Source organism: Grammomys surdaster, unplaced genomic scaffold (genome assembly GCF_004785775.1).
Source record: "Grammomys surdaster isolate TR1022 unplaced genomic scaffold, NIH_TR_1.0 366, whole genome shotgun sequence".
Lineage (NCBI taxonomy): Eukaryota > Metazoa > Chordata > Mammalia > Rodentia > Muridae > Grammomys > Grammomys surdaster.
This window is the reverse complement of record NW_021604785.1, coordinates 626,998-653,184: the sequence shown is the minus strand read 5'-3', so window position 1 is coordinate 653,184 and position 26,187 is coordinate 626,998. Positions and strand designations below refer to the sequence as shown.

Sequence of the window (26,187 nt, the reverse complement as noted above, 5' to 3'; positions counted from 1 at the left end):
GTGGGAAGGTGCAGGAACTCTAAAATGAAGTCTAATGGTTCTTAGAGGCAGTGGGGCCATTTAGGCCTCGACGTGTCAAGGCTGCAACGGGTAACAGGTGTCACAGGGTTGTACTGAAGGGTTGATTTTGGGGTTCAGAGGGCACCTCTGAAGAGTTTGAGTTTCCTCCAGGACTGAGGTACAAGGACTATCAGAGTTGTGCTCAGACACTATTGTCTTTCAGTTTTAAGACTTCCTAGCTCATCTTAATGCAACTTCATGTGAGATTTCAGCTTGCCAATGTTCTAATCTGACTTCACTCTGACTTACAATACACACATACTTACATCCATGAGCTCCAGAGCTACAACAGCCAGGGGCCAAGGCATCTAGCTAGTTAGCACACCAATACAAAGCAGGGATGCTCCTCCTAGCCTAACCCAGAGTCACCGTGGGTGGCTCCAAGCCTTCCAGTTCTCCGGGCCCGAGGGCGTGACCTTCAGAGCCGGAGGGGGTGGTATAGTGTATCAGGGGTGGGCCCTCGACCTCAGCGGGCGTGGCTTCCCCGTGCGCAGCCTCCTCGCGTGTCCGTCCCGCCCTATCGAGCCTCCGGCGCTCGACTGCTGGTGTCTGGCGGAGGCAGCATGGCGGCGGGGGCGGCTGAGGCAGCCGAGGCGGCCGTGGCAGTGGTGGAAGTCGGCTCTGCCCAGCAGTTTGAGGAGCTACTGCGCCTCAAAACCAAGTACGCTGGGCGGCGAGAGGGCCGGAGGACCAGAGGGCGGCGGGCCGGGGGATCACGGGACTTGGGGGCGCCGCGGCACGTCCGGAGCTGAGCTCGTGGTCCAACGGCGGCCCTACTTGGGCCGCGGCGGGACCCCCTCCTAGGGAAGCGGAGCGCGGCGGCCCGCGAGCACAATGGACCCGCTCTCCGGAAACCCGCATGTGGCGCCTCCTGAAGAAAGCCTTGGCTGGTGACCGGCCTGCAGGCCCAGCTAGGGTCCCGGGCTTTCCTGAATCACCAGCGGGCTTAGGGAGGGTCTGCTGCGGCCGGGTGCACGCGCGTCTCGTATTTGGACAAGACTTCCCAAGGCCAGCCCTGGGGGTGCGTGGGAAACAACTGCCTCGGTGCTCTGCAGAGTAGTTAGGGGGTTCAGGGTCAACTGCCTGGGATCCCCAACCTCTCCTTAGCCCCTTATGCGCTTGTAACCCTGGGGCAAGTTTCACAACCTCACCTTCGGCTTCCTCCCTGGTGAATGGACTGGTTCTGTTAAAGTGCTGATGTGCTTGGCGGACCGGAAGCTCTCTCCATTAACGTGAGGCCTTGGAATATCTTCACAGAGCAGACTGGGCAGGTGGGAGATTGACTGGCTGACATCTGCTACTCCATACAGCATAGAGGAGAATTAAAATAGCTCATTCAGAGGCTGGCGGTGTAGCTAGTGCTTAATATATAAGAAGCCCTTAGTTCAACTTATAGCACCGAAAACATCATCAGCAGCAGCAACAACAACACCACCACCCTTCACCCCCCCCCCCCCCCCCCCCACCCCTTTCAGTTCCTTTACATTTCAGGTTTACTTGATTTTTTTTTTTCTTCAAAGCAAAAGAGAAGGAGAATGAGAATAACATTTGCTTGTAGGTAGAAGCTGAGGTTTTTTTTGTTTTTTTTTTTTGTTTTTTTGAGACAGGGTTTCTCTGTATAGTCCTGGCTGTCCTGGAACTCACTCTGTAGACCAGGCTGGCTTCGAACTCAGAAATCCGCCTGCCTCTGCCTCCCAAGTGCTGGGATTAAAGGCATGCGCCACCACTGCCTGGCAGAAGCCGAGTTCTGATTGATCCAGCCAGGTGGTTTACCAGGCATTGCAGAGGACATCAGAAATGGCCTCATGGAGTGCTGAGGGCTTGTGTGCACATGTCCTGAAAAGCTTGAACTTAAATCATCTGAGAAGATTCTTTTATGTGTGTGTTTGTTTCACATGCTTAGCTTGTTTTTAGGTTTCATGTTTTAAATAGGTCTTAGTGGGTAAAAGTTAGCATGCTATTCTTCAAGTTCAAGGTCAGTTTGGTCTTCATAGTGAGTTTCAGGCTAGCCAGAGGTATATAGGGAGACCCTATTGCAAAAATCCAGGAAACATTCTTTCCTCTCAAGGAGGAGGGAGGCAAAACAAGAACAGCAACAAACCTCTAAGCCCATTTGCATGAATTCTTGTCACTGGTGTATGCCTGAGATGACTCAGGTGACTAGAGTTCTCGTCTGCAGTGACTGTTCAGAGTGGGTATCATGGGAAGTGCTGTGTGACACCTGGGGAACGAGCCGCTCTCTGTGGATACGGAAGCCATTAAGAATATTCAGTAGCACTTGTGAGTGCAATTATTTCCATGTCAAGGCTTTTCAGTTTTGATGTGGGGTGAAATCTACTTTTTTGTTTTATTATTTTTTCATCATTTTATGTGCCTTGCTGTATTGCCTGCATTTGGGCTGTGCACCATATGCATGCAGTGCCCTCAGAGGCCAGAAGAGGGCATTAGCTCATCTGGGATTGGAATTGGAGATGTTGTGAGCCTTTGTGTAGGTACTAGGAATGGAATCCCCAGTCTTCTGGAAGAGCAGTTAGTGCTCTTAATCATTGAGTCACCTGTCCAGCCCAGAAATTTACTTTATGTATGTGTGTGTGTGTGTGTGTGTGTATATATATATATATATATTACATATTTATGCATTTGTAATTTTTCTATATCTATTTTTTGTATATGTAAGTTTTTAATGTATATGTATTTTTATGTATATGTAAGTGTTATGTTTCTGTAAGTTACTTAAATCTCAGCTTCTGTCTATACAGTGGGGGTGAGAAATGGGTACCAGAGTTTGGGCCCATTCATAAACCACTTAAGAGTTCAGAATACTGTAGTGCTTAGAATTGGTAGTATAATTTGCAGATGAATAACTGGAGTAGTGGAACACTATAATAGAACAACAAGTGATTATTGAGCTCTAATTGTTTTATTGATGGAGAATTGAGACTCATCTGCTGAAATAGTCAAATATTCTGGGGTGCAGTGTAGCTCAGTTGTGGGGTGCATGTTCAAAGCTCTAGGTTTGAACACCAGTGCAAGGGGTAAGGGAGTCATGTTAGTGAGATCTTCAACTCAGTCTTTCTAAAAATGTCCTAAAACAATGCATTGGTCATATTGGCCTGGCTGTTATGAGGGAGAGACTGGTTACATACGGTACACAAGAAGGTAATGTCATCCCTATTACATGTGCAGTTGGCATCTTATGCTTAAGTGGAAAATAAGAGCTAGTCATATAAATATAAGAATATCTTGGGCAATAAATAATCATTCACATTAAACGCATAATGTAAGTTATTACTGTGTATAGTTGTGGGCATTCAAAGAGTTCAAAGCCTTGTTAGTGCCATTGGAGCAAAACTCAGCCCTGTGTGCATACTTTCTTCTTCCTCCTGCCCTTCTTTTTGAAGCCAGGACTCATATAATGGAGGCTGGCCTGGAACTCTGTATGTAGCTGAGGGTGACCTTGAGCTCCTGACCTTCTGCCTCTACCTGTGAGTGCTGAGATTACAGGCAGGCATCAGCACACCCAGCATTCCTCTTTTGTTTTTCACACTTGGGCTCATACTGGGAACAAAGCCTGGCCACTTGATTTAATTTAATTATTATTTTTATTATTTTTTAATTCTGCTGGAATTAAGCCCAGGGCCTGAGGCATACCAGACTCTGGCATGAGCTACATCTCTATCCACCTACTGTAATTTTTAAAAGCAAGCCAATATTGTCACCATTTACTTATGTCATTAAAATTTCTTTGCAAATTTCTAATGTATCTTAAATACTTAGAAATACTTTAATATTTTAAGAGTCCTCTGTTTTGGTTATTTGAGAGCTGTTGTGTGAGATAAGAGTTTGTTTTGGGGAGTTTTGGTTATTTTCTGTAGTAGTACGAAGATACCTGTCTTCCTAAATCTTTGTATTTTTAATTCTTAGAATAAATACCTTTGTGAGTCATTGTTTTTAATTTCTACCAGCAAGGTAAGAAGGAGTTTCTTTCACTTGAAATCCTAACTGAAAAGTGTATCCCTGCTTTCAAGATTAGTGCTGCAACAGAGTCTGGTGGGTTTAATGTCTTGGAAGCAGGCTCTTGAACTCCTGGAGCCCCTCAGCCCGCTGATCTGTCAGCATGGCTTGCCTTGTTCTTGGACTTAGGTATATATGGCAGTCTCTGCCCTCCCTTCCTTTCTTAGGCTCTCCTTCGTTCCTGTGGTGATCAAGAGTGATTTTCACCTTGGCAGGAGCGATAGTCACCAAGAGACCTGTCATGGACATTTCTGAGAGGGATCTAGATTGGGTTAATTGAGATAGGAAGACCCACCCTGAATGTGTGCGGTTTCCCTTCCACTTCTGCTTCCCAAGAGCTGGCATTAACCATGTGCACTACCATGCTGGCTAAGTGATTTTTTTTTTCCTTCCTCATAATAAGCCCTTTAAGTTGCTTTGTCAGGTGTACTGCCATTGCCACACCTGGGCCAGCTGCTAATATGTTTCTCCCTTTCCTTGTGAGGGTTTTATCTATGCTGCCCAGAAGGATCACCTTAGTTCTGTAAAGCCAGGTCAGGCTTTACCTCAAGGAGGCCCTGCTACAATTAGAATCTTCCACTGTTTGAGTCATGAATGAAGTGATGCCAATTTCAGTCTTTGAGATCTTAATTTTTCAAGCAGTTTACCACAGGCCAATCTGTAGCAGGTATTCATGACCGTGCTTGTTCTCAATTTCAGTCACAGTCGCTAAACAAATGTATTAAGTTGTATTTGTTCATAGGCTGTCATGCTCATGGAGAAGTACAAGTGTTGGTTTTGTTCAGTGATTCAATGCTAGACATGTTCTCAAGCTAAAAGCTCCCTTTAAAAGTTGGATATCTTGATTTAATCATGTCAGAATGAAAACTATGATAGTACTGGATGAAGGTAGCCAAGTCTCCTCTTGTACTGCTGTTACCCTCAACACCCTATTCTGTCTTGTCTATCATGATGTTCCCCCTTTTTTTCCCCATGATATTCCTTTAATCTAACATCTTTGGCTTGGCTTGTTTTCCAGACCTGTCTTATGTGGTTGTATGTATCTCTAGAAAAGCTGTGGTTTTTTGTTTTTTGAGACAGGTTTACTCTGTGTAGCCTTGACTATCCTGTCTCTGCCTCTCAAGTGTTGGATTAAAGGTGTATGCCATCACCGACCATCACACCTCCCCACCAGCACCCCTCCCCCCAATAGTTGACTTGTGTTTCATTGTTGGACTGTAGTGTGCTTTTTTCTATCTGTAGGCATTTGGGTGTATTACAGACTGTTTGGGTGTTCCTTGACAAGGTCTTGTTACTTGCTTTTCTTTTTGCCACAATTAGACCTTGGAACTTCTCTTAGATGCTCTTCTGGGCTGGAAGGCCGTGGTCAGAGCCTGCACAAGCTTATGAGGGAGGGTTTCAGTGTTCTATAGGCTAGAACTCAGTTCATGGTCCTCAGACAGCGTTCAGGAGGACTGGAGAATGTTGTCTAGCTGAATGTGTGACTGAGAGGCAACATTGCTTGGTAGAGCAGTTGCTATCAGCTGAGGCCCAAGTATTCTTTAAAGATCTGCCAGATACAGGTCTGTCTGGTGCAAATTGTACCCATTTATGGAGCATACACTGTGTCCTTTCTTGCCTTAGGTGGATCCTCCTATTTGCCTTTTGTATCCTCTCAGATGGCTTTCTCTTCATCATTTCTAACTAGTTAGTCCCAGTTTTCCATATCTGTCGGCCTCTCCTCCCTGACCCCAGTCCCCACCATTTTTGAAGTGGTCCTACTCGCTCAGGATAGCCTTGAACTGACTGTATCCAGTCTGGCCTTGAACTGCTCATTCTTCCCCCCAGCCTCTGTAGTGCTGGGTTTACAAGCGTGTAGTTACACACTGGGCTTCCATTTCTGTTTCAGTGTGTGATGTAGCTTCATACTTGAGCAAACCCAGGATGTCAGGTACCTTCTTTCTTAGCCCTCCCCATCCTTACTTCCTACATGCCATGTAATCTGCTCTTAATTCTTTGGCTCTTTGCTCTGGTTGCCTTTCCCCTTTCTTGACTTCTTGGCAACCTTGCTCCTACAGCTGCCTCAGATTTTCAACTCGGTCTGCACTGGCATTGTTCCTGCGCTGTACAAGCATCTCGGGATTGATTTCTTGCACCGGAGTTAAACTGGACCCTGTGCTCTTGGACTCATGTGCAGTCCAGATCTCTTGAGGTTGATTTCTGTGGTGGCCACTTCCAGTCAGCTCCCTGTGCAGCTGTGGGCTCCTGCTTCTTTTGGCAATTGGCCTTATTCACTGTTCGTTGCTACCTTAGTGATTTTAACTTCTCCCTTCTTGCCATTCTCTTGACTTCTGGGAAACTCTGATCTTAAAACTCCTGAAGCTGTCCCTCTTTTCTCTGTCCTTCCATCTGGCCTGATGTGATGTTGAGGAAACCCAGAGACACTGACCTCTAGTTTTCTTCTGTCCTGTCTGTGACATGGTTGGCTCTGCATTTCTAGATTCCCAGATCTATAGAGAGCTGTTCTCTGTGCTTGAGCCCTGGTCCTAATAGTCCAGTAGACTTCCTTTCCTCTTCGTATGACATTCACCATCAGCATTTAAGCCAGAACTTATAGTCAACCTTAATTGTGGTCTGTCACATTTTCTTGCCCCTTCTGGCTGTAACCTTCTTCATCCCATGTGTCTTTTGTTGTAGGTAGGGTCCCACTTCTCATTTGTGTGTGTGTTTTTTTAAAAAGATTTATTTTAATTTATATGTGTTTCTGTGTGCGTACATGTACAGTTACATGTGGGTACCTTTTTTTTTTTTTTTTGGTTTTTCGAGACAAGGTTTCTCTGTGTAGCCCTGGCTGTCCTGGAACTCACTCTGTAGACCAGGCTGGCCTCAAACTCAGAAATCCACCTGCCTCTGCCTCCCAAGTGCTGGGATTAAAGGCGTGCGCCACCACTGCCTGGCAACATGTGGGTACCTTTGGAGGCCAGAGCCTTGGAGCTGGTGTAGGGACTTTTGTGAACTGTGATCTGACCTCTGGTCCCTGTGATCCGGTAGAGCACCAAGCACTGCTCATGCTGAGCATCTCCCCAACCTCTTTTATCATTCCCTATTCCATTCCTTGCTGGAAGGAGAGTATGTTTGCATCCAAATAACACATTTTTATATGTTCCCCCTCTACCTTGGAGAAGGGTTTTATTTGAACTTAGAATCCTGTAAATTCAAGTTAAATTTGCGATGGTTTCAAACATAAGTCTTTGGGAAAACAGTTTTGTATGAAAATAACTAAGATTAGTAACATTGCATAAACTAATGACTCCATTGTCAGCTCACATGGAGGGTTTTCTGGTAACATAACTGCAACAGACATCTATGAGCAGTGAGTCAGCCCTGCTCTCTTCTGTCTTGCCTTTCCTGGTAAGACTTTTTTTGTTCTTCTGTGGTTATAGTTGTATCCCTTTGTCACAATATTATGTGAGATTAATATTAATAATGTGTCTACAGCCATTTCTCAGCAGCAGCTTGCTTGTACAGAAATACAGTCTCCACTTTCATTGTGGGTCTGAAAATACAATTGACACATCTGTTAGTTGAGATAGATGGACATTTAGAACCACTTACTAGGGCTTAATCTTGATTTAAGGAATCCCATTAACTTGAATATTCATCCAAATAGTCTGAAGACTGGCAGGGATGCTGCACACTGCAATGGAATTCTTTGTTTCCTAGGTAGGAGAACTTGATCTACACCCGTATTTGCTTCCAGGATTATTATAATAAAAAATATGTTTTTTGATTTACAGGTCACTCCTTGTGGTCCATTTCTGGGCGCCATGGGCTCCACAATGTGTACAGATGAACGATGTCATGGCAGAGTTAGCTAAAGAACACCCTCATGTTTCATTTGTGAAGGTACTATAAATTTTCGGTCTTAGGTCTTTTATTAATATCTGACTTATGAGATAGGATAGATTTTATAATGTAAAGGAAGAAGCTGTGAAATTACAAATACTTGAAATTTGTGTTGAATTCTATTGTATTTGCAGCAAGTTATTTTGACAGATCTTTTAATGTTGCATTTCTCACATAGCTTAAAAAATCACTACAGAATGGGCAAAGGACAAAAGTGTTTGACAGGACAAGCAGACCAGATAATTCACTGGATAATTTTTGCTTGATAGCAGTTGATGAAGGTAGCTACGTTGCAAAATGATTCTAGAAAGTGCATGATAAACAGGCTGCTGTGGTCAGTTACGTCTGCCTCTCCTCTGTATTATTCAAGTCTTGGTTTCTATGTTTCCTGTTGTCTTTTGAGAGACTGGGCTCTAAGAGGAACTCAATAGCTGTGCCTGGAGGTTAGCAGATTTACTTTTACACACATGTAATTCTAGTCATTCAGGAAGTAATACTGGTTTAGGTTTTTTAAAAAGTGAAATATATGTTGAGAATAATGAATTATTAGGAAGGGAGGGATACTGTCTGAATTCAAAAGTCTAATTTCTTAGAGTTGATTTATTTACTTTGAAACAGGGTCTCACAGCACAGGTTGGCCTGAAGATCTCAGTGTTCTTGCCTCCCAGTTGCTGGGGGTCAGTGGTTTGTGCCTTTTTTCTAGTACTGAATCCTTAGGATTTAAAACAAAAACCTTCATTTTAAAACTATAAATTGTGAGTTCAAAACACATGTTGACAGATACACCCCTGGATGAGGTCAGAATCCATGTGAAGCTCTGGGGGCCTGTAGGTCAGATTTCTGACATCTAGTTTCTTAATTCCTTTGCATGGTAGTGATTACATTTTCTGACAGCATTTGCATAGACAGAATTTTTGTGCTTTGAATAGGTACTGTATTCTGATGGCTCAAAATGCCAAGCAGTATATCAGGGTGGACACAGAGAAAAGGTTCACTCCATGTCTTCCTTGCCAACCCTTGATCCATCCCCATAAGTAACCAGTTGTATTAATTTTGTATGAATTCTCTCAGTGTTTCTTTATGTAGATAGCACAAATATGAATATAATAGTTAGCTTTTTAAAATTTAAGAACTTATTTAAAATTCTGATGAAATGCATAATGTAACCTTAGAAGGTAACCCTAAAATGTCCAGTATAAATAATAGAAGGAGACATTAAAACTGCATGTTTGGTCAGTGATAAAAGATAATGACTACAAGTGAAATGAATGATTAAACACTTCAATCATAGAATTAGTCAGGATGATGGTAACTGTGCCATGGCTGCTTTCATACGTATAATGTTACTGGTTTAGGTAACACGCTGGTCTCAGCTGCTGTCTGAATGATTTATTTAAAGTCACTATAGAATTGCTTCTCACATTGGTACCAGACTTGGCTGTGAGATTTTAAGTTGTTCAAGTGCTTAAATGTAGCAGTGAGCCAAGAGTTGGAGGTGTGTACCACTGGATTGCCAGGGATATCTGAACCTGACTGTAAGGGCTTGGCAGCAGTGTTTTTGTTAAGTAGGAGTTCTGGAAATTTCTGGAGTAAGGCAAATATTCTACCCCATCAGTGACTTTTTTTTTTAACTTTTCTTTTTGAGTTGGGAGTCTCACTGTGTTACCCAGGCTGGTCTTAAACTCTTGGATTCAAGCCAGACTTTGGCATCAGCCTTCTGTAGCTGGCACCTCAAGAATGGCCTACTACTACACCTACTCTCCCTTCATTTGATCTTGTTAAAAAACAAAAAACAAACAAAAAAAAACAAAACAAAAACAAAAACCCAGCATTAATTTGGCTTTTTTTTTTTTTCTTTCAAGACAGGGTTTCTCTGTGTAGCCTTGGCTAGCCTGTAACTCACTCTGTAGACCAGGCTGGCCTCAAACTCACAGAGATCTACCTGCCTTTGCCTCTCGGGTGCTGGGATTAGGCATATGTCACCACTGCCTGGCTAGTGTGGCATTTTTGACTTGTGAAATGAAGTGATTGTTCCAGTCTTTGGTTGTAGATTCACAAAGTTATTTAAATAAGTGATTTTGTTTTAAATAAGTTTTTTTTTGGTTTGCATGTAAATTATTATTACTACTACTTCTTCCTCTTCCTCCTCTTCCTCCTCTTCTTCTTTTGAAACAGAGCCTTATGTATCTTAGGCTGGCTTGGAACTTACTATGTAGCCATGGATGACTTTGAGATTTTGATCCTCCTACCTCTATCTCACTAGTGATGGGATTGTAGTGAGTCCCATCATGCCCCAGTTATATGGTGCTGAGGATCAAACTGGGGCTTCCTGCATGTTAGGCCAGCATTGTACCAGCTGAGCTACACCCCCAGTTTAGAAGATGATCTTGAGTAAGGTGTTTTAAATTAGTTATAACTACCAAGAACTAGTGTCCCCTTCCCCTGCCCTCCCCACCCCCCAGACAGTTTCCTTTGTATAGCCCTGGAGCTCACTCTGTAGACCAGGCTGGCCTTGAACTCAGAAATCGGCCTGCCTCTGCCTCCCAAGTGCTGGGATTAAAGGTCTGCCTGGCAAGAATTAGTTTTCTAATTGCTAAGATACCACCAGCTTAGACAGATCAGTCACACATTTCTGGTAAGAGTTGTGAAGCTTGCTCCTTCCAGGACTGAAAGCAGAGAGGGAAGGCTTTCGCATCCTCTGCTGAGACCCTTGTTCCCTAACTTGTGATGTGGCTGTAAGATGCTACCTCTGATGGACTAGGTCCTTTCCTGCCTCAGTTGCTGCCATATCCAATTGGATCTTGAAACTTGGGTTTTTCTGTAGGCTCTTACATCTCGTAAGAACTGTGAGGAACTACATGAATTATTTCCATTGGTAAATGCCTTACAAAAAGATTCAAGTTTACTCAGAATGAGTGAATTAGCTAATTAAAATATTAACTGCTTTTTCTTTTCAAAATACATAGATTTCTACCTAAAATGAAACTACACTTTATTGATCTGTGGATGTGGATGTGGATGTGTCTGGGTAGGTAGAAGGATGAATTTATGATCTTCTGCCTCAGTCTCCTGGGTGCTGAATAGGCTTGTGTACCATGTTGGTGGGAACACATATTTGTCAATTATTTGGTAGAATCTTTCAGATTATGATGTTTGGGAATGAGAGATAGTAGGAAGAGATAGAAATTCCATGGCTTTGTCCATGATGAAAAGGTGGGAAAAATAAGTCCCTGTTTGTAGGAAATCCATCTTCCCTTCCTGCATTTCTCATTTGCCATGTGTTAAAGTTGAATTCATATCACTGTGATGATCTACTCTGACAGAAACAACTTAAGGGAGAAAGGTTTATTTACCTCATAATTCCAGGTCCATCATAGCAGGGAAGCCAGCTGTAGAAACTTGAGGCAGCTGCTCAGATTACAGTCATATTCCCAAGAGAACAAGAACGACACATGCTATGACTTGGCTCACTTCTCCACTTACACAGCCCAGGATCCCCTGCCAAGGGATTGACACTCCCCATCGGGTAATTAGGATGGTTTCCTCACGGTCATGCCCAGAAGCCAATCTCTCAGGTGTTTCAAACTTCTGTCAATTGAGAGTTAACACTGACCATTACTAACAATTCCACTTCAGTATAAACTTTCTCAAAGATTAGAATCAGCTGTTTAGAGAGGGTTTATGATGTTGCTTACCCTGTGGCAGTGGCTCTCACCCTGTGGGTTGCAGCCCCTTTGGGAGTTGAAGGACCCTTTCACAGGGTGTCACCTGAGACCATCAGTAAACACAGATAATTACATTATGATTCATAATAGTAGCAAAATTATAGTTACGAAGTAGCAGTGAATATAATTTTATGTGAGTATAACATGATGAAGTGTATTCAAGGGCCACAGGGTCGGAGAGGTTGAGAACCACTGGTATAGTGATTGCTGTGCTGAGAGTTAGGGCTTGGAGGAGTTACAAAGTTACAGTGCTTTGCAGCCCCTACACCACTGGTGTGCTGTTGGGGACTGTACTCTGGACCTCACATTTATGTTAGGCAAGAGCTCTACTACTAAGTTACATTGAAGTTTGTTGTAGGAATCATCATGGCTCAGAAATTAAGAGTACTGGATACCCTTGCTAGGGACCTGGTTTCAGTTCCCAGCACCTACACAGTGGCTCATAACTGTCTGTACTGTAGTTCCAGGGCATCTGATGTGTGAGCACCAGGCATGGTGCTCATATGTATATGCAGGTAAACACTCATATACATATGATAAAAATGCATAAATCTTGAAAAAAACAGGTTTCTTTAATATCTGAAATAGGCAAGTGTCATAAAGGTACAGTTTATGCTACTTTCCAGATGTCTGCAGAATTCCTCTGTATAAAATAACTGAGATGATAGTGCTGGCCACTACCAGGAGTAAATAAGTGAATCAGTGTACCAAACCCAGGCATTATCTAGCTTAGAGTAACTCTCAGCTGTGAGCCATTTCTATGATGTCACTGACCTGTAAAATGAAGTCTGAGAGTGAGGACTCTGCTGGGCATGTTGGCGCACTCTTCTAATCCCAGCATTCAGGCAGACGGATCTGGATCTGTTTTCAGAGGATCTGACTTTAAGGCTCTCTGTTCTACATAGGAAGTTCTAAACAGCCAAGACTACATAGGGAACCCTTATGTCATACCTCCCAAAATGAATGAGGACCCTCTCTCCCTGCCCACCATGTTCTCACAGGCACACCATAGGAAGGCTCTGAGGAGCTCAGTTCCTTGCAGAGGCACTATGGAGATGCAGTGTGGGTAAAGTACAGTCTTCCCTCAGACTTTAGCAGTGGAAAGCTACATGTGGCATAATGACAGAAGCACAGATTTTATATTTAGGCTTCATTTCTGAGCTGCATTATTTCTCTGAATCTGATTGTCACCCATGTCACCTTTTACATCAGCTAGGCTTGTCTAGGGAAACAGCCAGTGGAACATGGAGATACAGATAAGTAAGGAGATTTGCTGTAGGAATCTGCTTATCTCATTGAAGAGCTTTAGAAGTCTCTTGAAGCTGGAGGAGCAGGGGTTCTGTTGTGTAGTCTGCCAGAGGCCTGTGACCCAAGGGGCTGACTGTAGAGCTTGGGCTCCTGGGGTGGGGCTCTTATTCCAGAGGAGACAGGTGTTCCAGCCTGAGAAGAGAGCGGGAACTCACTTTTCCTTTGTCGTTTTTGTTCTGTTGAGGCGTTAAGCTGTTGGCCGGTGCTCTCAGGGTTTGAGGACAAGTAAGTCTTCCTTGCTCAGTCTGCCTCTTGCTGGGTGAAACACTCTTATAAGTATGTCCACAAATGATGGTTTACCAGTTGGTTATCTACTATTCATCTAGTTTGTAGAATGTCTCATGGTATGGAGCTGGTGTTCATGAAAGGTAGCTTTGAGCTCTTGTGCATACATGGAGGTCATTTAAAAGTGTTTTCTATTTTCATTACTAAGACTGTTATACCCTAGAGCCATATTTTCAAAGAATTTGAGTGCTACAAAGATTCCTTTCTGTGATGTTAGGGATCACACCCAGGGCCACAGGCATGCTGGACAAATCCTGGGAGCCTCCACCCCAGCTCTACAAAGGTGTTACGACATCAGATGGCGATGTTTTGGAGAACTTTATGCTGGTAGTGGAAATGCCATCATCTCTTCTGTGTGTTTGTGTGTCCCCATTGCCTCTATGAGGAAGAGCTACTCTTCTGGAAGCTGATTTGAGGGAAGGCACTTTTATTTGATCCTTAGGCAAGAATGGCAGCAGAAATGTAGTTAACATATATGTAGGCAGGCCTGTGTTAAGAGTTTGAGTGTTGTCTGTTCTGGTCGAGGAACATGTTTCTTAGTGTTGCTCAGCTGTATTGCAGGTAGGGTCTCTTTCTGAGCAGTGTTCAGCTGATCAGAGAGCTGGAGAAAAGAGTGAGCTGCTGGTTGACGTCATGGGCACCATTGGTCTGAGTATAGAACTGTGCCTAAGGAAAAAGATAGCACATACATTTCTAAAGCTGTCATTTGTTCAAAATGATTGTGTCAGACTGGTCTCTCTTTAAGTACATTTGAAAATAGAAACAATTAAAAATACTCTTGCAGAAAGCACTAAAAATATCCTTACAAACAAAGCCTGAGAAGAGGTGAGACCCTGGGTGAGGCAGCATGAGACTGCAGGCGAGACAGTGCCTCTGCCTGCCAGGACAGCACAGGTAGCCTGACTGGGTACAGCAGAGGCAAAAATCACATTTTAAGCCCAGTGGAAATCTTTCACTCTTGGAGAAATTCAGTATATATATATTTTAAATACGTTTAACAATATAATTTATCAATAAATTTTATTTCCTATAGGTATAATGTGAATACAAGTTTTTATTGGTTTCAAAAAGTTTATATTAAATTGACAGTCCTATGAGAAAAAAATAATATATCTTGGTTTTTCCCTCAAAGTATATTTATAAAGACCTATGTAAATATTTTACAATAATTGTGTCCTAATTATCTAGAAATTGTGTTTCTAAATCTGTTTGAAACCCATGTGCCAGATACCACATTATATCATGTTTGATGAGGAAATGATCATACCAAATACAGTCATCTTAGTCAAAATGAGTTTACACGTTTGAATAGACAGAGTGCAAGCAAGCCAGCAGGCTGTTTGCATAGTGTCCAGTATCCATGTAGGGGTTAAAAGTAAAATTTATCAGACATCAATAGTTTATTGAAGAAATACTCCTTTTTGCTTCATAATTTGCAGAAAGCTGCAACTGTCAGTCATGATGTACTGCCTCTTGAAATTAGTCAATAGAGCAAACAGCAAGAATTGCTGTGGGCAGAAAATAAGCACTGTAATCATGACATAACTGGGGTCAGTGATTTATGGATTTCAATATAGTAGTAGCTGCATATGATTGAAAATTTACTAGGTCACTAGTGCACCAAAAATTTTATTCACAGCCTCCAGGCATCTTTTGAAATGTGCAACAAAATAAAAACCTCTGAACCTGTTTTGACACTGCAGACTCCGTGGATGACATGCCAGCCCAGTGAGTCTCATTTAAATGTAAATGTGTCATAAACTTTTGTCCTGTAGTCTTAAAATACCATGGACTTGAAGGGACAGTGCATGTGAAATTGATTTGCATATCAAAGTAGAAAAAGGACCAGTAATAATGAAGCTTGGATTCTTTTATTTTTAAAGCTGGAAGCCGAAGCTGTTCCTGAAGTATCTGAAAAATATGAAATTAGTTCTGTTCCCACCTTCCTGTTCTTCAAGGTAAGGATGAAAGAGGCACCAGAGATGGTCCATCCAGGAGGCTCCTGGGACTGTATGTTTTGATTCTTTTATTTGGTTGCTCCTGGCCTTGTGCCTTTTTCTGGTACTCTCTTTTTTTTGCACTGATGAAGACAATGCTGGTTGCTTGCCATGGGCAGTGGGCAGCCCACAGCTAGAACTGGAGCCTCCTGACCAGAATCCAGTCTTCTGCAGACTCGTACTCCCTAACCCAGGTTTGAAGTGGGTTATTGAGGACATGTGCTTGGATGTGAGGAGACATCTGGCTGGTTCTAGTTGATTAATGACTCCTTGGGAATCGAGTGCAAATCTGTGCTTCAGGGCACCCACGGGTATTATTACCACTTACCACAGCTCTCCAGAACTTCATTTGTGTTCAGTAGGTCTATTCAAGCTGGGATTACTTTGAGATGTCTGCTTCCCCAGCATGCTCCAAAATGAGGGTTTCTAAGTGAGAAGCAGAGTGCAAGCAGTTGCTAACCCTACTCTCTGACTTTAGTAACAACAGGGATACTTTTGAACGTTGGCTAGAGCTATAGGTATTTCCTAGAACCATGGACTTTAAAGTATAGATGATGGTGAAGAAATGCCACTTTGTTCTAAATGACATTTCAAACTTCAGAATTCTCAGAAAGTTGACCGGTTAGATGGTGCACATGCCCCAGAGTTGACCAAAAAAGTCCAGCGACACGTGTCTAGTGGAGCCTTCCCTCCTAGTAACAATGAACATCTTAAAGAAGATCTCAACCTTCGCCTGAAAAAGCTGACTCACGCTGCCCCCTGCATGCTGTTCATGAAGGGAACACCTCAAGAACCACGCTGTGGTAAGAAGCTGATCCTGATGATTGGAACCGAATGTCCTTGCCTGCATGGGTGCTGTTGACGTGCGTAGGGTTAGGCTGGCTACGCTTCCCCGTGTCATCATACAAGTCATCGATAGCTGTCAGTGACTGTATGCTTGGAGGACGTGGGAGCTGGAGGGGAGGTCTTTGGAAATCACCGGGTTCAGGTTTTCTGTGTTTCCCATCCGAGTCCTCAGCTACAAGGATAACTTGTTTACATGGTAGTAGAGCTGGGAGGGATTAGGTTCCAGCTGTCTGTCATGTTGCTATCTCTATTAATGGGTCTTTGGCCTGTGTAGGTTTTTTAAAAAGCTGTGTATGTATATGTATGTGTATGTCTTTGTATGTATGTGTGTCTCTTTGTATGTGAGCATAGCATGTAGGCCCAAAGAAAGCTAGAAGAGGATGTTGGATTCTCTGGAGCTGCAAGTAGAGGCGGTTGTGAGCTTCCCAACATGGATGCTGAAATTGAAGCTTGGGTCCTCTGCAAGAACAACTAGTATAAGCACTCTTAACCTCTGGGTCATCCCTCCAGCCTAGTCTGTCGGAGTGTGCATGTGTGTGCGTGCACATGCCAGGAGAGGACATTGGAGGTTCTTTGTCAGTTTCCATCTGTCATTTGAGGCAATGTCTGGAACCTGCTAGGCTGGCGAGTCCCAGTCATATTCCTGTCTCCGTCCTCTAGGAGCTGGAGTTATAGTTGTGTACTGACTCATGGATTGTTATGTGCATGCTGGGATACAGCTCTAGTCTTGATGCTTGTGTAGAAGCACTTTTATCTCCTGAGCGTCTCTGGCCTGTGTAGTTTACTCTGAACAGTTTTCTTTCTTGGCAGCTTCCTTCTCATATTTTTGTTTAGATTTCATAATTTAACAGCTTGAGGGCTTTCATTAGGGCTGAGTCTGCTCTATCTTCCTGCTTTCCCTCTTGTTCTTGTGTGATGACATTTTTCACCCACTGCTGTCATTTCTAGTGGATAGCTGTTAGTAAAGATCACTGAGTCTTGGCTTATAATCACATGTACTTTCTATACATGAGGGTGCTTGTAATTTTACCCTTAAATAAGTTTTGTAATTATTGACCCTCTGGTATTGAGGTTCTGTTGTTTTCTTTTTACTGTGCCTACTAAAACATTATTATGCTACATAATTGGGTTTTTAATGCCTTTTGATGATTCTATTGAGACTCCAAGGGTATTTATTTCAGCTGCACTAGAGGGGATTTATTAAGATATGTGGCAGTAAAGTCGGGTATGCTGTTGACAGGATTGCTGTGTGTCCAGTGTGATTGGAGAGAGCCACGTTGCCATTCTGAGTGTGTTCCATTCTAAACTCTTCCTCTGTGGTCAGGGAACAGTCTACTTTTAACGCTAGAGGATCTTGTTAAGTTCTGTTGAAAAGATGAAGAAGTGATTCCTTTCTCTCTTAGTTCTGCCTGAAAGGTTTCCTAGGCAATGTCGTTTTGAGTCAGCCTTGCAAAGCTTCCTGGGTCTGCCCTTGACTTAAGTAATGACAGGGAACAGGCAGTCTTCATGGTGCTTTTTTTGTTACTTTATTTTTAATGAGGGTTGGAATTATTGCCCTCTCTGGTGCTTCATGTTGTCTAGATAAGGACTTACTCCAGTCTAGAGGGCAGTAGGAAGGAAGGCCTGTAAACTATGGATAAACCTCCATGGCAGGTTATACATAGCAAACTGTCTATCTAATACCCTATTCTTTTTTGAAACTCAACAGCATCACTCTGTAAATATTTGCTGATAACCTAGTGATATTGGAAGGAGGCAAAATTGACTAGCAAAGTGTTACCAGGCAGCAGAGGGGGGGGGTTTGTGTCACTTGCTGACTTCAGCTCTGCCATTGAAGTTGGCCCTGCTCAGGAACTGGGTACCAGTCAGGTGCTAGAAGTACCTTGACTTTGATCTGCTCTGGAGGATGCTGGGGTGGGGCTTGTCACAGAAGGTCTTTCAGTGCAGGGGTTTTCTAATTTTTTCAAACACATTAGTGGCAAACAAATAATCATTTTTAGAAATTAACTTTTAGATTAGCATACATTGGATTGTGATAGGATCTTTGCCCCTCCCCCACACTATCTCAAGCCTCTTCCAGTTCCAGCTGGTTCTCCTCCTTCCTTTGTCAGCTCTCTGCTGCTTTCTGGTTGCCTGTATTTCATCCCTCTGTTTCCTATTGTCAGAGCTAATGCTTCTTCTTCGTCTTTTTTTTTTTTTTTTTTTAAAGCTAATGCTTCTTTTCCTCCCTTTTCAGAATTGTGATATTCCCCATGCATGTGGATGTGTGCGCATGTGTACATACATACATACACACACACACACACACACACACACACAGACACAAAGCCACAAACATAATTTTAAATTTAGTTTCTGCATACAAAGGAAAATATGTTACTTGTCTTTCTGAATTTGGCTTATTTAGAAATAGTATATTTCTCTAAACTGAATTTATGGCCTATTTTTTTTTTTTTTTAATGTTGTGACATTCAAGATTACAAATAGAATAAAAAGAAAATTTAGATATTTTAGAGCAATGAAAAACAAGATTTTTAGGCATTTAGATAATGAAAAAAAAGTAAAGAGATTGTTAGATGCATAAAGATTTAACTGCCAGTCTTTTTTTTTTTTTTTTTTTTTTTTTTGGGTGCCATCTTTGTAACTTTTCTGACAGTTCTAGTATGCTCCTTTTTCCTGATGTTTGGTTTCTTTTTATGTGTCTTCAATCCTGGCACATAGAGATTATTGGAGAGTACTTATTAAAGTGTTCATGTTGGGTCAGCTGAAAAGCCTTTGTGTGGGGACTGCCTGGTCACCTCCTCTGGTTTTTGTTCACAGTGGTGTGTGTTCTCTTCACCTTCCATCTCTTGTCTTTGGGAAACATCTGTGGCTTTGCTTCTGTTCTTGCTTTCTGGAGCTGTCTAGTATATAGAATTATCTCTGTTCCATATCACACTCCAGTGAAGAGTGTGGGCTAGGTCCTTCATAAAAACACAGGCCATCTCTGTGAAATCGAGGTTTCTCGCAGGCAGCAGAGCCACTTTGAGAGCGCTCTGCCACTCAGACTGCTTTGCTCCTAGCTCGGCATCTGCTGTGGAGTAGGGCTATACTTGCATTTGAGTCGTGGTCCTGACCTTGCTTTGCATTACCCAGAAAACTTGAATAACATTTGCGCTTCATATCTAAGAAGGTACACTTCTGCTCTCCTTCTAGACTCCATCTGCAGAGTTTATGGTGACTTACAAGCACAGCCCTGAGTTGTCTCTCTTCTGGCTTCTCATACGGATAGGAAGAGAACTTGCTTACTTTTGAGGAAGTTTTCTGAATCATTGAGGCTCTTTAGCAGGATAATGAGGTTATTGGGGAACTCCTAGCTGTGGCAGGTAAAGCTCTGGTAGATGTTTGTCTGTGGGAGCTTTGAGAGATGCAAAGCACAAGTGCAGAAATACTTGGAGGGTCTGTGTTAGGGAGTTATTAAATGTGTCAGTTAGGCTTATTACTCATGTCACAAGTGGAAATGACTGCACATAGAAATGGTGATTTTGTGGTAAATGAGATTTTTTTTAAAAAACTTTTAAGTGCTTCTGTAACATGCATGCATTTTTCTTCAGGAGTGTATAAATATTTTGTTATTAGAATAAAGCCTTATTACTACTTTATCCTTAAGCATAACATTTCCAGTCTGCCACTTTAACCCTTAAAAATGAAACCCTACCAATCAATCTTTCTAGTCTGCATGTAATTGCCTAAAGCCAAAATAAAGCCTTTTCTCAGCCAGTTACAGTAGAAACGAGCTAATATATTGGGAACAGAATAACCATCAGCAGTCAGCCGTTAGCTGTTTACTAATGAACTCCCAGATGAGTGAAAACATTCAGAAACAGTGTTTGACTTGAGGCTGTGCATGAACGCCACACTTCAGTTGTAGGAAAAGCAGCTTATGTGCTGCACACTCTCCTAGTGCCTCATCTCAGCAACGGCAGGGCTGGGAAGCCTTCGGAGCTCAGCTCCAGGTCCACGTCTTTAATAGTAAATGTACTTTTGGGTGCCGTCAGGTAAGACCAGTGCATCTTATCATCTTACACTGAATTTCATGATTTGTTTTGATTTGAAAATAATTGCTGATGTGAGGAAATCTTAAAAGAAGAGTAGTTTACGTTCCAGTGAATTAAGAGTATCTTTTAAAGAATGGTGAAGTGAGAAAGAGGAAGGTGGTTCCAACTTGGAGATGTAGTTGGTAAGAATTAGCATCTGGGAAGAAAAGTGACCCTTTTCAGCCTGGACTGATAGATTCATAATGCTGATGCAGACCCTGGAAGAAGATGACTTCACCAAATTCTAAACTCCTGCGACAAATTTGTCACTATAGTGTATCTTAAAAGAAAATCATTGTCCTACACACTAGAGGGAATGTAAATGGTTTCAGGAAAGAAACTATCAAGTTATAACAATAGCTGAGAAGGAATGATACCAGTCTAGAGACAGTTCATATGTAACAACAAAGATGGCTTGAACATTTACTGGATTGTGCTGACTTCAGACCCAAAGAGAGCACTTCTGATTCCCGTACATCCTGCTCAGAGGTGAAGATGAGAAGCACCCGTGGAAGTGTGCACAACTGGCTCCCTAGAGTGGTAGGAAGGACTGCACTTGGATCTCACTGTGGTCAAACAGTGGGCCAAACAGCTGTTTTAGGTTCATGGTCAGTTTCTTGAAGGAGAGGGAGCAGCTACAGAAAGCTTTGTCACTATTAGGATGGAACCTTTGGTAGGATTTCATGGTTCTGCTCAGTGACCAACACTGTCTCCATAAAGGACAGCTTTGACAACACACACACACTTCAGTGTAATTATGCTCTGGGTGAGGCTCTAGGTCAAACGAAGCGTTTACTTTTGCCTATTATCCAGTTATGCTGATACAATCACTATGCAAGCAAGGTGGGCACTTCTGTCCCCTGGACACTGGAATGTGAGAGATGCTGAATCTCTGTTCCTTGTTCTATTGCAGGTTTCAGTAAGCAGATGGTGGAAATCCTTCACAAACACAATATTCAGTTCAGCAGTTTTGATATCTTCTCAGATGAAGAAGTTCGACAAGGGCTCAAAACATACTCTAATTGGCCCACCTATCCTCAGCTCTATGTTTCTGGAGAGCTCATAGGAGGACTTGACATAATTAAGGTTTGATTCTTTATAAAGACAATTTGTTTAGAGCACACTTTTCTAAAGTGTTGTAATAAATTGAAAGCACATTTCTTTTTGTACCTCAGGATTTACTAATGAGAACCCAGTATTTCTGATAGACATTTGTCAGTGTTCTACAGTGGGGGTGGTCGAGGTAGTTTATGTTGTTATATGTGCTTCTTTCAGGAGCTGGAAGCATCAGAAGAGCTAGATACAATTTGTCCCAAAGCACCCAAGTTAGAGGAAAGGTAAGTACTAGAAATCTGGCAGCAGTATGCTGTGTATCTTAACGGTCTATAAATCCTGTTAGTGTGTTATTCTTTGTGAGTAGACACCAAACATTTAGTGTTTGCCTGTTCGGGTCATAATGTAGTGTTCCTCAGCACCTGGTCTTGCAAACTTGGGATGCTCTCATTTGGACTGGAGTTGTTTTAGCTTGGTTTAGCGATTATGAAGAGGATGCTTGATGCTGTAGAAATGTCACTTTCAGTGGGTCCAGGGTCCTATTTGGTTCCCTGCTCTTTTGTGTGAGCATAGCACCTCTGTGTTTTTGTGTGTAGCTCAAGTGCTGTATGCAGTCCCTAAATGTGATAAGACTTTAAATGGGAAAAGCTAGGTTCTCAGAGGCTTCTCTAAGCCATAGTCACAAAACTCAGGCAGGTTCTGGAGCTGTGAAACTATCTTTCTGTTTATGAGGGATTACAGCCTGCTTTAGAAATCTTGTAGAAATGGTGGATTTTGGTGTAGAGGGACATCTGAAGGTGGTTCTGTTGTGATAAATGTGAATTTATTAATTCACATTTTATATTAATAATTACAAATAATTTATCTTGAAATGCATCAGACCTCAACAATTGTTAGTTGGTCCTTGAGTTTATAATTTTCTTGCTATTTCACATTTTGAGAATTTCTACAAATATTTAATAAAGATCATTTCTCTGTACTTAATCCAAGTACTCCTTAGAAACAGTATTATCTATATATGTCCTGCTGGCCCAATGCCACTGGTCTGTATACCGTTTTGTTGTGATGAGAAGATAGTGGTGTTATGGATACCACACAGGCCCCTTTGTGGTCTTTTATCATGGCCCATGATGTCCTTTCCCCCTGAGGCTGTGCTGCTCCTAGGGTGGCTCTGCATCTCATACCCTGGATTGCCTCTGTAGGCTGTCCTTGATGTTGCCGTGTCTTCCTCAGACCTTCTTTCCTAAAGTGCTGCTTCTTGCTCTCCCTGCTTCAGACATGAAGATACTGAATAGAGCAGTATGTTTCAGGTAGTAATTTAAAGAGCTCCTCCCTAGCAACATGATGAGTGTTTGAGAGCCGGGTGACCTGTGATGCATGGGTCTAGGTGGTTAGATCATCTGGTGAGTGGGCTTGGCTAGGTTTGTATCCTGTTGGCCTGTGTGATATATACACCTGACCAGCGTCAGCTTTTTTCTACAAGATTTTGACCCGTGCTGTTTCCACAGCATGAGAAAAGTGAAGAGAAAATGATGTGGCCCATTACCTGTACACTGATTTTTCCTAAAGATTTGTGACTAAACTTTGTTCTAAATCTGGGTGGTTAACATTCCTGATAGATAGCAAGTTAGATTGTGCTTTTGACAGGTGGCATATAAAGCTAAAATGAGAAGTGTTGATGTTTCGTGGTTAGTGGTGGCTGGAGGACTAATATTTTCTTTCTTAGGCTCACTGCCCTGTTCTGGTGTGAAGAGCGTTATGCACTATCGTGATGGGAAATGCTCACTGCTTCATTTGGGGAACTGGTTGATGGCTTGGTATACAGGCCCCCCATTGAATAATTCCTTACTGAATTGGTTATTATTATTTTTTTAGTACTGCAAGTTGATGGGCTTAAATTGCAACTTGAAGGAACATTCGTTGCCTTAAAAAGCCATATTACATTTTACAGTGGCTCAGGGAGAGAATGAAATAAAGGAAAGTGTCAATGCTTTTGCTTGTTTAGTACCACTCAAAGCTGTGAGCCGTCATCCTGCTATCCCTCAAATATGCCTGCTACTCATGAAGCAGAGCAGAAGTGGTGTTTAATAATTGAGCTGGGCCATTTGATATCAATTTTCTCTCTTCAGGCTCAAAGTGCTGACCAATAAAGCTTCTGTGATGCTCTTTATGAAAGGAAACAAACAGGTAAAGAACTCAAAAATGGTTTTATTTGTAATTTCTTTTGATGTTAACATCTGCAGCAAGGGGACAGTTAAGTCTTTCTTTTCTAGTTTAGCTAATGAAGCTATAGTGGTATCAGGAAGTTATCCAGGCCTTAATTGGTGCTTATGGAGATCAAACAAAGTAATCTCCATTTTGCTTGACTTTATCATCAGTATCTCAGCAGGGTGCATTTCTTTCTGCTGCCAAACGTTGTTAGCTCAAGTGGTCAACACTGCTTAGCCCTTAGCTAATACCTTTTTTGAGGATGTGGACTGTGGGCACATATATATCCCTGGTAGTCCTAAGGTTCTTGTCCTTAGGGCCACAGAGTAGGAAATAAATCCTGACAGTGGCCCTTGTGCTCTGAGGTAACATGATTGGTTCTTGTAGTCTGGTGAAAGTCTGCATACTGAATTAGTTTGATAGGTCCCCTTGCACTCATTACGTGGTGCAAGCTGACTCTCTCCTGTGTTGGGATTAGATTGGTAATTTCAAAAAGTTAGTCCTGTCATTTTTCTTACATTTTGCAGTTAACAGTTGAGTTTCAGCTGTTCAACTTGAGGCAGGCAAAGCTGTGCGTTTGCTTTCCTCTCAGGATAAGGAGACTAAATCTTAGTAGGGTGAGGTAGTGGAGTGTGGAAGCTGCTCAGGCTCTGGACGAGCTTCCTTGGGCAGGTAACGCCACAGAGACTCTTGACTTCCTTGTGCCTTTGTGAATGGATCTGTTAATGCTATAGGACTGTTTTAACATCAGGTTACCATAAGGGTTGCCATGGTATCAAGACAGTGAAGGCCATTAGTTAAAACAGCTAACTAGTTAATGTAGCTAATATGATGGAAGTAATAAGGAAGACATTAACATAATTTTTTATCATGTAGATACCACTGTGTTAGGACATAGACTCTAACTGGGACAATGCACAGTGTTAATAACTTGTGGTAGTGATGAAGTGGAACTCTCGCTCCATGACTGTTGAAAGCAGACTTTCATTCTCCACATTTCTTGTGCCTGTCTAGGAAGAATTTGTATGTCTTAGAAATGGTATCCTGGGAGCTTTTAAGTTGTTGTGTATTGTCAGCCTTTTTTCCCAAGATAGCTGGGACTTGGGGATTCTGCCCTGAAATAAAGCATAGGAGTTCAGACACTTCAGATAGCTGATGCTACATGCAAAGATCTGGCTTAACTGTGTTCTGTCATTGTGCATAGAGCAAGAAAAAGAGTCAGGAGATTCTGTGAAGATGATCTGTGCCTTATTTAGGGGACCATCCTGGCCACAAAGATTTTAAGCTGCTGCATGTCACTCGGCTTAAAAGGTTAAAGCCAAAGTCAATCTGAAGGTTGTTTGGGATGAAGTCAGAGGGAATGAAAGAAGCACAGGAGCTGGGTCTACGAGTGGTTGGTGCTGACTTGAGCAGTCACACTGGCCACATTCACTGGGTCTGTGGAAAATAATGTACAATCTATTTTTTTTTTTTTTTTATTTAGGAAGCAAAATGTGGATTCAGCAAACAAATTCTGGAAATACTGAATAGTACTGGGTATGTCCATTCTGCTACTGATACTTCACAGTTTTACTGTTTAAACATATTTGCATAGTACTTATTTATTGACACACATTTCTCATTTTAATAGTATATTTTGAATGCTTTAACTTAGACCAAAAAGGAATTTTTAGGCCCTTGTTCTCACGATGCATAAAGAAATACAGGGAGACTACCACATAATCTTGTTTCATGATTGCTTTTCAACTTACAATATGTGTTCTGATCATACTTTGAATAGATAGCCTGTTTCTGAAGTTGCAGGATGGAAGGCAGTCATGTAGCGCCATCTGAATATGACCTTTAAAAAATGTCTCTTCTTTTTAAAGCAAGATTGGGTGTAGAGGGAAAAGGTACTTGTCCCCAAGACTGATGCCTGGAGTTTGATCCCTGGGACCCAAATAGTGGAGGGAGAGAATTGACTCCTCTTACAGGTTGTCCTTTGACCAACACACAGATATCTTGGTCTTCTACTGTTGTGCCCATAAATACTTAAGAGAGATTTGGCAGGTCCCACTGTAGCTATTGTTGTTCATCAAAAGACCCAGTGATTTTGTCTTAGAACGACAAGTCTGACAGTAAGAGTCGTTTCCATTGCTTTACAGCAGGCTTTCTAGAGTAAGTTTTGTTAGTGGTGGACTGCTTTGCTTGACTGTATTAAAAATACTACATAGGCTGGGCAGTGGTAGCTCACGTCTTTAATCCCAGTAGGTGGGAGGCAGAGGCAGGTGGATTTCTGAGTTTGAGGCCAGCCTGGTCTACAGAGTGAGTTCCAGGACAGCCAGGACTACACAGAGAAACCCTGTCTTGAAAAATAAAAACAAAAAAAACAAAACCACCAGATAGATTTTTTGTTTTTTTGTTTAAAATAAACACCTGATAAAATGCTTTCTCCTTTTGCAGGGTTGAATATGAAACTTTTGATATACTGGAGGATGAAGAAGTAAGTTCTAGGTTTTCTGTTTCATCTCATGTTTTAGCTTTGTTCACAGGGTCTGATGGGAAGGATTCAGATTTTCTGTTGTTTCTTTAGGTGCGTCAGGGATTAAAAACGTTCTCAAATTGGCCAACCTACCCTCAGCTGTATGTGAGAGGGGATCTTGTTGGAGGGTTGGATATTGTCAAGGTAAGAGCTTTTCATTGCTATTCTCTCTCTCTCTCTCTCTCTCTCTCTCTCTCTCTCTCTCTCTC

The 26,187-nt window shown here is 42.2% G+C and overlaps 1 protein-coding gene across 1 annotated transcript in view; it reads left to right on the top strand.

The window, feature by feature from the left end:
• Nucleotides 1–621: 621 nt before the first annotated feature.
• The window catches only part of Glrx3 (glutaredoxin 3), a 29,475-nt gene continuing 3,909 nt past the window's right edge, over nt 622–26,187 (top strand). Inside the window, exons 1-10 of the mRNA XM_028780239.1 lie at nt 622–721; nt 7,851–7,959; nt 15,161–15,235; nt 15,876–16,077; nt 21,110–21,282; nt 21,472–21,533; nt 23,379–23,436; nt 24,941–24,993; nt 25,900–25,939; nt 26,030–26,122. Of these exons, the coding sequence (XP_028636072.1) occupies nt 624–721; nt 7,851–7,959; nt 15,161–15,235; nt 15,876–16,077; nt 21,110–21,282; nt 21,472–21,533; nt 23,379–23,436; nt 24,941–24,993; nt 25,900–25,939; nt 26,030–26,122 (963 nt within the window). The 5' untranslated portion in view covers nt 622–623. The remainder of the gene's footprint in view (nt 722–7,850; nt 7,960–15,160; nt 15,236–15,875; nt 16,078–21,109; nt 21,283–21,471; nt 21,534–23,378; nt 23,437–24,940; nt 24,994–25,899; nt 25,940–26,029; nt 26,123–26,187) is intronic.